At 42.7% G+C, this 11,373-nt stretch overlaps 2 protein-coding genes across 4 annotated transcripts in view; one reads left to right on the top strand and one right to left on the bottom strand.

The window, feature by feature from the left end:
* Positions 1 to 9,467, top strand: part of LOC100119903 (BTB/POZ domain-containing protein kctd15-like) — a 24,438-nt gene extending 14,971 nt beyond the window's left edge. Inside the window, exons 4-5 of the mRNA XM_001603555.6 lie at positions 6,684 to 6,889; positions 7,062 to 9,467. Coding sequence (XP_001603605.6) covers positions 6,684 to 6,889; positions 7,062 to 7,588 — 733 coding nt within the window. The 3' untranslated portion in view covers positions 7,589 to 9,467. The remainder of the gene's footprint in view (positions 1 to 6,683; positions 6,890 to 7,061) is intronic.
* LOC103317166 (F-box/LRR-repeat protein 7-like) overlaps positions 1 to 11,373 on the bottom strand; it is a 41,061-nt gene that overhangs the window by 26,511 nt on the left and 3,177 nt on the right. The window lies entirely within an intron of this gene.

Here is an 11,373-nt window from a genome sequence, read left to right as displayed (position 1 = left end):
CGCGTGCCCGCTTCGAGGCCTTCGCTGATTTACGAGACGAAGCTTTTTTTCCTCCTTTTTCGTAATTGATCTAATTAGAGCCGAGCGATATTATGCACGCGGCTCTGAGATGCGGAGGTCATTTCCCATGAAAGTCGTTATAGGCTCGAAAAAGCAGCGCAACATCGCGGACACCTCTCTATAACGAAGCTTAGGAGATATAAGACGTAGACGGATATCTCGCGGAGAATCGCGCGCGGTCGGCCGTATAATTTGAACGCGAGACGGAGTCGCTGCGCGCGAAAAGGACAATTCTAATTGACAGGCCGTTATCGCGTCGTCTGATGAGCTATTTTTTTTGATTCCTGAGATGAAGAAACGCGAAGCGGTTGTGCCAGTGCTGAACAAATCAAAGTGTACAGAGTTAATGAAATACAATCGTTGTTGATATTGATTGGCTGAAGAGTAGTTTGCTAGCTGTGGAGCTGGTAATATTGATGACGATTCGGAATCAATGCATAAATTGTTTTATAAAACGCGATTTCTATATGCACTGATGTTAATCAAGTTCGGGTATCAATTTCGCTCGGAGCTAATGAATTTCGTGAAATTCTGCTTCTAATATAAAGGCATAATTTTAACACTGTAATTAACGCTGGAAATTTTGATTCAACTAGCACACTCGCAGAATAGTTTGCCCAGCAGTAATTTGGTTATCGCATATCATATTTGCAATATTGAAAATTATTAATAGCCGATATACATTGATGATGGATTCAATATTTATAGATTGCATAGAATTCAATTATACTGCTAATAATTAGACCTGCCGCGCCGGTTTAGCGTTTACATCAACTCTAGGAATTAAAGCAAATTTATTGAAATTGAAATTTAATCATTACCGCACACTGGTAACAATAAATCACATTTTTCAACAAAATTCCATTGGCATTTTGCAGTATACTTAAAAATCCACGCAAGAAGAATTCGCGAGTCAACCAGCGCACGCACACACACATATCCAGTCCATCGCTTCATGCTTGACTGCGCCTTCCTCCCTCATTACACACAGAGCTGACCTTATTGTCTCGCTGAAAGTAACTCTCGCGCTGGAGCGATGCATTCCAAACCGCAAAATATACTATCGATTCTCCCTTCCATAGCCTCGCATACTCACAATCTCTCTGCCGGCATCGTTATTTCTCTCTTGCGTATACAAGTGGCAGGCCATTATAATGGCTGTGGAAAGTGTGCCGATCTAATTAATTAGATAAACGGTCGAAGCTACCGGCTGCGCACTTTCGGGACCTTATAATAAGCCGAGCGAGCGTCCTTGCGGCCTAGATAACGATCGAACGCGCCCCTGCATGTATACACCGCTACACGCGCTCGTTGCTGCTACCGATCTCGAACCTTATCGAGATCGAGGTTTAGCCGGCGCTTGGAAACTCTCTCGTGCGGAATTTCTTTATGCTTTCAATTATTTTTCGCATTTTTTGCATCGGTAGCGGCGGCAGCATTGCGTCCGATCCCGGTCGATGATAGAATTAATGGTGATCGGTATCGCGGCGCTTTATTTGGTTTTCGCCGTAAAGTGCGGAAAGTGCTGAGCTGAATTGCGAGAATGTTTTATCTGTATACGATTTAAATTCAATCAAGCGTAACTAAAATCGGTTCATAGTTTGCCTACTTTCGATACCGATTTTCATGCGATCGGTCGATCTAAACATCGATTCCAGCAATTAAACATCTGCGATTAAAAAAAGGTAAACCACATACGATCACAATAACCGTACCTCGTAACAGTTAGACACCATACCAAAAGGACGTCCACGCGACACTCGGCCTCACGCATCTCATTAATCCCGGCGCAGCGCATAATCCCCTTAGCCAGTGAAGCATGACCGCGAGATCTCGATGCAGCAGAAATTCACCTGCCATCATTAGCGCATACGGGCTTCTATTTTCTTCTCTCATACAGCCGATCGGCTCCATCGATTTCTGTGCCGGGTACAGTCTCTAAGCGACGGAATTCGACTCGGACGTTCGTTACAAGTAGCGATTCACGCGAGATACGACCGCTGCTGTGCTACGCCGCAGTTTATTGCGCCGTTGATGCGGGCTAAGTGTGCGCTCGTTTTTGCAGTAATTGACATGGCAAGTTGTGTGTATGTGCGCTCAGGCAGATAGATATTCCTCGGGATGGGGTAATTGAAGGCAACAAAATCAGCAGCTTCGCTGGTTCTAGGTGTGATGGATTCTTTATGTTTCGCAAGTCGGAATCGTGTGTATCTGATCTGCTCCGTGTTCGTGTGAGAACGAGCGGACGGTTGTTAAGTGAGATCGGCTAAGTAAGTTATGGAAATGCTATTGAATCTTTCGACTGCAGTGCGAACATTACAGAATGTACATGATAAATTGTTCGCGCTGACGTGAAAATTACTGGAGTTTCTGGAAATTTAAAAATATCAATTCTCGCGTGCATTTCAAAATTGAATTCGTGTACAAAATTAGCTCGTAAATCAAATTCTCGATTTTTATTTTACGAGTTGTATATATTACACTTCCCCGATGTAGTAGCTTTAACGAACTTTCGGCTGATTCAACAACGTCACGTATTAATTGCACAAAAATACACGTTTTACCGCCGATACTTCATACCTTATTTCCAGCCAGTCTCTCATAACGAAAATTACCAAAACACACTGCCTCCCACACACACGCCATCCAGAGGTGCGTCCCAACTCGTACGAAAGCAGATCGCGAGCTCGCGCAGAATCTGAGTGATGTGAGCCGATCGCTTAGCGTTTTCCCATAGCGTTCTCTCTCTCTCTCTCTCTCTCTCTCTCTCTCTCTCTCTCTCTCTCTCTCTCTCTCGGCGCAGTCGGATCTGACCCGGGGATCGGGCCCCAGAAACAGCCCGAGGTAATCACGGCTCTCTTTCTCTCTTTCTCTTTCTCTCTTTCTCTTTCTCTCTCCTCCGCCCCCGGTCGCCTTTTTTCCTCCTCCTTCTCCTCCCACTCTTTCGCCGTCCTTTCCCAGCATCCTTCGTCCTTCGCGAACTCGCTGTTTCCTCTTTCTTTGAGAGGGGGGACCTTCCTGTGCGGGGATGGATCTTCAAATTGCCTCCTACGTTCCGTCTGTCCGAATTGTCGAGCGCTCGGAGAATTATGAAGTGTTAATTTGAGTCCGTTAGAGTCGGGAGGAGGTCGACGCAGATCGAGTGTAGGAAATTGGTTTTAGTACACAGGGAAACGCTATTCTAGAAAGGATTGATAAATTATCGTGCGATTTCAGAAAAAAGCGCGACTGTGTTCCTACTATGGAATTGTGTATTCACGGCGAGTAGAAAATGCCGAACATGGTGAGACAATCCTAGCTCACGCTGAAGCGGCGTTCGGTTCAATTACATCCCATTAATTTATTCACGGTTGAAGCATGCATCCCTCTTTGTTGGCCAAATTGGTCTAGCGTCAAACCACTCCTTTTTCGGTCAAAATAATGCCAAACCATTACAGGCTGCGCTCCAAACGAAAACAACCTATAATGTAACTCACGCTTCAAGTTCGACTTATCGAACAGTAAATATCTCAATCAATCTTAAACTCTTTCGCGTCTCTCCTTTTCACCTCGTCTCTTCTCTTCTTATTTCCACGCGCGGGCGCGAGGGAGAGAGCACATCCATTGTAGTTTATCTGGCCGCGTGTGCATACTCGCCTTTTAGTACCCATACAACCTTCGGTGCTCGGAATTCGCATTCAGCCTTTCCGTAAAAGGCAGAACGATAAATTCTCCTCTGGCCTTTTTAACGCGACAATCGACGTGCTCTTTCATTGCGCGATCTTTATTCGGTTTTTTACAGACTCCGCGACGCGAGCCAAAAGCCGATCGTTTGTCTTTCGAAATGAAACATATATCGTGTAGTTGAAAATACTTCGACTCTGTATGGCGATGGAGAATCATCGAACACACATCACAAACGCGAACAACCCCTCTAATCCCGCTTTCGCGCCACATGCGCCAATTCCATTCGATATCCTCACAAATCTCGATAACTCCCCCACACTCTCCCTCTCCTACTCTTGCTCAAATCAGTGTACATCGGCCTCGACGTGCGATCCTCCAATCCGACACTTACAACGAAAGCATACTAATTTCCATCGGCTACAAATAATACCTGCAGCATCTCCCGTCCGCAAGACACAATAAAGCCGCGAGCACATCAAACCTCATTGTTCCTTTCTCTCTTACGCGCGTTGCACACGTTACATCACGATTTTCGCCCTCACCTTCTCTCTCTCTCCCTCTCTCTCTCTCTCTCTCTCTCTCTCTCTCTCTCTCTCTCTCTCTCTCTTATTTTCCCCTTTCCGCCTTCGCTCTCCTTCTTTCCGCGCGCGGTTTCTTTCTCCGCGTCGCGGGCCCCGGCGCTGCACTCGTGTGCGTTATGGAACAACGCGCGCCGGAGAGAGAGAGCGAGACAGAGAGGAGGTATATATAAGGGTATGTGCCCCGGGGCCGGTTCCCATACCCTCCTCCTCGGCGCGATAGCGTATAATAATGACGGGCTCGTGCGGCCTCGGGCAGCTCTTTTCTCTCTCGCTCTCGCTTGGCTCTTCTCTCTCCTTCTCTCTCTCTCTCTCTCTCTCTCTCTCTCTCTCTTGCAGCAGCAGCCCCGAGGCAATGCTGCGCACAGCGAAGGCTCCGGTCTCTCTCTCTCGGTGCTGCTTTTGTTATTTGGCTCGCGGCGGCTCTGCGCTGCAGCCTTTGCTCTCCCGCGGATTTCGAGAGACGGCGCAAGCCGCGTGCGAGCGCGAGTCGTGGGACGATTTTTTCCGCGCTTGGCAGATTAAGGAGATATATGTGTGCGGAGGAGGTGAGAGGGATGGGTAAATCGTGCTGGGATGTGTGCGGCCTTTTTCGACTCTTGTTTGCCAGGGATTTGCTTCTCAAAATGGGAAGTTATGTGCTTTTTGCATTGCTTCTTTTTTATGGGGCATGCGACGGGGTCAGATCTTCCCGAGGGAATACAGTAGAGACTTTGGTTCGTCATGCGATGGAATTTAATTTCGAACGAGTTGAGTTTTGTTTGAATTTACAAACTTTAGCTAAGTCTTGCGAGCTAGGAGAACCATAAACATTAGCATATTAAATTGTAATTGCAGAGAGCGATAAGTATTATCAAAGGTGAATTATTATATGCCTTTCTATTAAACTATCAACGGCAAAGACTAGAAATGCGATGTCTGTCACTTATCTAGATGAAAGTACATCTTAATAAATGGAAAGTATTGACAGTATAATAGCCATTATCCGACATCGCTTTGAGATAGGCCAACAATGACAAATGTCATTTAGTTATTCGCTTTAGTTATACTTCACTTTTCACGTATTAAGTTCAAGAAGCTAAAAACCAAAAGTAACATAGAAGACTACTTTTTTACTTTTCAAGAATTATGATAATTTGTATACGGCTTACAAAAAATGACCTTCAGAATTTTACGGGACCCTTCGCGTCAACCTTGAAGGTTAATGATTCAGCCAAACTACACGGTGGGGTTTGGAATGCGTAAATTTACTATATACAAAATTTATTGCGCTTTTTTACGATGAGCCGGTAACTCATTATTGGGAAAAAAACGTTCTAATAAGAAATGATAAAATTAAATATATTAGGAATTATACTTGTCAATAAATTATATCATTAATTTTTCTAGACTCCAGAATCAATACTTCTTTATCGTATAGGTAGCAGATTAATAGAGCTAAAGCCATATTTATAATGCTATTTTACAATCGCCGAAGACTTCAAACTAGAGCCAGCCATAATCGTATAGAGAAGAAAGTATGTCCGCACAAGTTAATGATGACGAATCGAACAAGCTTCGGTGTTTGCATTAAAAAAGCATTTGTCGTCGCCGTTGATCGATAAAAAAGTACCGGAAACGTCAATTACCACAAAGTAACGATTTACGGAGAAAACGTACGACACGCACTCATTGCACTATGATTGCCTGCTCACCTCCTGCATCAAAGTGCTTGATAATAATGGTTTTAACGGGTGAAATTTTGCATAGTCATCAGCTATACCTCGAGTCACTTATAGATTGAAACATTGCAATTCTACTGATTACCCGCGAATGACAAACATTTAGCCTATTTCGTCGGATGAAAAATGTGCTTATAATTTCTATGATTCATTTATTATGCTTTCATTCGCGACTCAAAAAGTGAACCATTGACTTTTGTTAAGGTTATACCAGAATAACAGCCAACCTTTATAAAAAGAAACAACACGGCCTCGTTGACGTGGCACGTCGTTAATTAACGAAATAAATGGGCTGGCCGTATAAACTTGGTTGAAAGAACAGCTGCTGCGAAGTGAGTTTCGATTGCCTCTGGTCGTCCATGTCCCGGGGTGATCTGGGGGCAGGTGCCGCTATACGTAAAAGCGGTCACCTGCTCTCTGCCGAAACGTATGATCGGGAGCCTGTAAGCTTCTTTGCTTTTTCGATACGCCAAATGCCGCTTCGATAAATCTTTAATTTTCTTTTGTTCGTCTTGTGTATACTGGAGAAAATTAAAGGGTTCCGAATGATTGCTGTTTGCAGGATTATGAATAATATATCCATATCCTACCGGAATGCAAAAACTTAATTTACAAACTTTTTATATACTAATGAAGTGAATATTTTGTTATTTTTCAGATACCCTGATTCCAGGCTGGCAAAGCTGTTCAACGGCAGCATTCCGATTGTTTTGGATTCGCTGAAACAACACTACTTTATCGACAGGGATGGAGGGATGTTCAGACACATATTGAACTTTATGCGAAACTCGCGATTACTCATACCCGAAAACTTCGCTGATCTCGATTTACTTCTCGAAGAAGCCCGGTACTTCGATATCGCTCGTAAGTTTTATTTTCTATGGTTAATCCTTAATTAAAAATTAAATTACACAATTACTCGTTTCTGATTACTTGGAACTTTTGCAAAATCAATTTGTACACCCTTTTTGACATACAATTTTTACAAAATAAATGAAGTAAATCTTAATAATCGCGTATTATTAATCTTTCGTAGCGATGATTCGACAACTCGAGCAAATGAAGAAAGAGCGCATCAAAAACGGCGGCGCGCCCTCCTCGAGCACACCGAGCCCAACTCCAGACCAGAGTAACCTACATCGTAATATGAGCGCGAGTAGTGGTTCCAACAACGTCGGCGGTGGCTCCCACATCCCGTCCACCCCCAGCGATAGCAAACTGCGCACCACCTCCGAGAGCTACGAGTGCGTAGCGCTGCACGTGAGCCCAGACCTTGGCGAACGAGTGATGCTATCCGGCGGAAGAGCCCTACTCGACGAGGTTTTCCCAGAAACGACGCAAGCTGTGTTGGAAGCTCGTTCAGGGGTCGCCTGGCACCAGCAAGACGCCAGACACGTGATCCGCTTCCCCCTAAACGGTTACTGCAAGCTCAACAGCGTCCAAGCTATCACGAGGTTGCTGAACGCAGGTTTCAGGCTCGCAGCCAGCAACGGCGGTGGCGTCGAGGGCCAGCAGTTTTCCGAGTACCTGTTCGTCAGGCAATCAGTGGTCAACAATACCTGACGGGCGGAGTTGGGTAATGCAGCCGGTCAACAGCAGCAGCACAGAAAGATGAGTAGGGCGCTAAGAGCGCGACGCGACGATGAGCTCGAGTGAGAAGCTTAAGTATAGGGATAGGGTTTTCGACGCGTCTCATTTCGCAAGTATGGAGAACGAGAATGATACGATGTATACGGTTTAAGGGGATGTGAAAAGGGTCGTGAGAGTACCTTCCTTATCGACACGATTATTTCAGTTTAGAAATGAGGCTTGATGAATACTTGGAAAGAGAAACTTTTTTATAAAATTGACTGATGCGGTTATGTTGATAGTTCGTTGAGGAAAAAAATGAAAGTTCCTTGTACAAATGCAAAAAGCATAAAAATATTATTTTACTAAAAAATCTTGCTTCTGATAAGACAGGAATCGATTAATACTTTGCATCTCCTTAACAATGATTATAATATCTAGTAGGAAATTTTTCGCTTTTAAAGAGACGCTTTAATATTCAATTACGTTGCTGTGCCCATTTGCATACTTTATCTCACGCACCTAGTTTACAAACTTGCAAAATTTGCTTTGTTTTTAATAGTGTTTTTAAAGAGTTTGCATATAGATATTTCCGTGCTAACAAAATAAATGTACAAACTTATTTATAAAAATAATTTTTAAAAAAGTCCAATCTAAAATATAACGAAAGTATGCATTATAAACACTACAGTTCTTACACGAATCTATTTTTCAACAGCACATGAATTTCCATTATTTAATAATGTAAAGGTTAATTTTACGCGTCGAACGCGATTAAGTGTGAAAAGGGGAGCGAAATTGTAATATATGGATTGACTTTCGAGTCGACTAACTTTGATTCGATTGCGAATGCGCTGGAACTCGGGCGATATATATATATATGTGTGTGTGTGTGTGTGTGTGTGTGTGTGTGTGAATAAAAATATAATATGATATGCGAGTTCAGTCGGCATTTCTCTTTCCACCTTGAACCAGTGTACGCAGTGCTGCAGAAATTATTTATTTTTTCTACTCCATATTTTATTAATATTATTCTTTTATTTTTAAAGTATTAAATTTTATACTTTGACGAAAAGCACGCGCTATCAATCATCGAATAATATTTCGTTGAACATGCAAATTTCGATATTTTACAAGTGCGTTTTTTGTTCATCGTGTCTTGCAATTTTGACTTTGTACCTACCTATATCCCAAAAGAAAATCTGTATTTTCTATTGTAATATATAATATATGTATATGAGGCTTGAAAAATTGTAAAACGCTTTTTATGCAAACAATGCTAATTTAAGAATTCTATTGACCGAATGTACGTTCTAAACGTCATTATATTATTGTTTGAAAATGAAAATCTACAAAAAAATAAAGTATAAAGCTTTCAATTAAATATATCACAAGCCTCGTGACTCAAGCTTGTATATTATCTGTGTATCAAATTACTGAACGCGATGTTTGTAAATATACACTATCATTTTGCATGTATTGCAAATGCTAAAAAGTACGAGTAATATATGCGTGAAGCGTTACGAAAAAAAGTAAATTAAACAACGAAAACAAGTCGGTTTTATCATCGACGTATATGAAAAATTTTGATCTCATGAAGTCAGCTAAATATATAAAAGTATAAAGTGCATATGAACGAAAAGTAATTTATGAGAGAAGTAAGTGACAGGTGTTTTGATGTTAATATACCGACCATAACTGGGGTCGTAAAAACGCTTTGCTTCGATTGTGGTTTGCTAGACTTTAGGTGGCGAGGAATATATATATAAATATTATGAACAAATGGAAATGTCCGTACGACATCCAAGAGATGTATCTATTATAATATTGATCAAGATTGACGATAATAAAAACGTTTATTACTATAACTATATAAAGCTTGTTTCTTATTGAATTCAAAAAGTTGAGCATACACCAAAGACGAAAAAAAAAATCCAATGTAATTAATACATGAAAATATCGCTTTCTATGCACGGCGGAACCCAAAATAAATCCTTTAAAAACGAAATGGTCGTTGAGTAAACACCATTTTTCTAGCTTTTACTCGCCTGTCTTTCAAAAACATTCGCAACCAGACAAAAAGATAACGTAAACAAACGCAGGCTGCACAATATATATCAAAACACAGAACAGTGCGTATATAATCTTAATAATAATTCTCTTCTCCCAGGAGCATTCAACTGTCCGCGGAATTAAAAAGAGCCTTCGAAAATAAGGAAACCACTCTGAAACAGAAGAAACTCGCTAAAAAAGCTCGCCATTCCATAATCCCGAGTGGAGCGAGCAAAAATTGCGCTTTAGATACAGAGCTGGAAAATAAAAAGCTCTGGAAAACGCAAGTGTATCCACATCTCATTTCCCTGCAATCAAGTTCTAAAATCTCCTCTGAACTTTCCGAAAGCTTTCTCGAAACTTGGAGAAAGCTCTCTCTATCCTCCAAAATGTCCGGAAAACCATCACAAAAATCGCCCGAAGCACCTCTCATCAATGATCCAGGCCACACATTAGCGCTAAAAAAAGCCTCGCCATCCAACGAACTCACGCGCGCAAAAAAAGCAGACCAGCCCCGCGGGGGTCAGAGGCTGGCAGGCGTGGGTGGGTGAGGTGGGGGTCGAACATTACCGCGGATAACGCTGAACCGCGCGGGAATAAGGGATAAAGCTCTCGCGCTCTCGGCGCACAAACGTCGCTGCCGCGGGGCCAGTTTCCATGGTTACCCGGGCTGAACTCAATATCCGCGCTCTGCGGCTGCACCAGCCACGTCTCTCTCTCTCTCTCTCTCTCTCTCTCTCTCTCTCTCTCTCTCTCTCTCTCTCCCTCTCTCTCTCTCTCGCACGCGCGCGCGCGCGCTCTCTGTATACGTGTTGTATACATATAGAGGGAGCAGAGCGGAGCGAAGGCCCCGCGGGCGGCCGCTCGCTCGGGGCTGTCATCCCCCGAACCTGCCGAGCGAAGCGCTCGCCTGATTATATTCCATTTCTGGATCGGCCCCGAGGCGCACCAGCAGCAGACGCGAAGCCAGCGAGACAGCGAAAGAGGCCGAAAGAGAGAGAGAGAGAGAGAGAGAGAGAGAGAGAGAGAGAGAGTGAGAGAAAGAGGGAGGAAGTGAGAGGGGGAGGGGGTCGGATAAGGTTATGTTAATATTTATTGTTCTGCAATATGCGAACAAACAGGCTGGGCGTTGCTCGCCGGAGACCGGCTGTATATAAATTATTATGTGTGTTTGGCTGAATATGAGATGTATTAATGACTCCCGGGATGCTGGCATTGGTCAAAGCGATGTTATAATGCGATGCGTTAAAATTTTGCGTTCGTTCTTTCTCTCCCTCTCCCTCCCTCTCTCGCTCTCTCTCTCTTTCTTTCTCTCTCTCTCTCTCTCTCTCTCTCTCTCTCTCTCTCTCTCTCGATTCGCTTTTATGCTGTACACATAGCGGACGTGGAAATTGAGACTCTTTGTACGCGAGATATGCGCGCTTCGTATGAAAAATATCACGTTTTAGTTTTTTTATAAAATTGTAGTCCAGCTTTTCATGAGAGGAAAAAGTGGTATGAATTGCGGAGAAAGGTTTTTTGTTTCGACAAAAAAATTGAGATCAAGTGTACCGATAATAATACATTTCTATGTATTATTTGAACTTTTAATTATTTTTCAAATAAAATATGGGATTTTTAATAAAACTTGAGTAAAAAAACTTTTTGATAAAACGGGAAGGAAACAACAGTTCTATTTTTAAAAGCAGGGTTTCAAAATAAAACACTATTTAGAAATCTGCCAGAAG

This window comes from Nasonia vitripennis, chromosome 1 (assembly GCF_009193385.2).
Source record: "Nasonia vitripennis strain AsymCx chromosome 1, Nvit_psr_1.1, whole genome shotgun sequence".
Lineage (NCBI taxonomy): Eukaryota > Metazoa > Arthropoda > Insecta > Hymenoptera > Pteromalidae > Nasonia > Nasonia vitripennis.
Note: the sequence above shows the minus strand (reverse complement) of the source record. Positions and strands in the feature narration are given on the sequence as shown.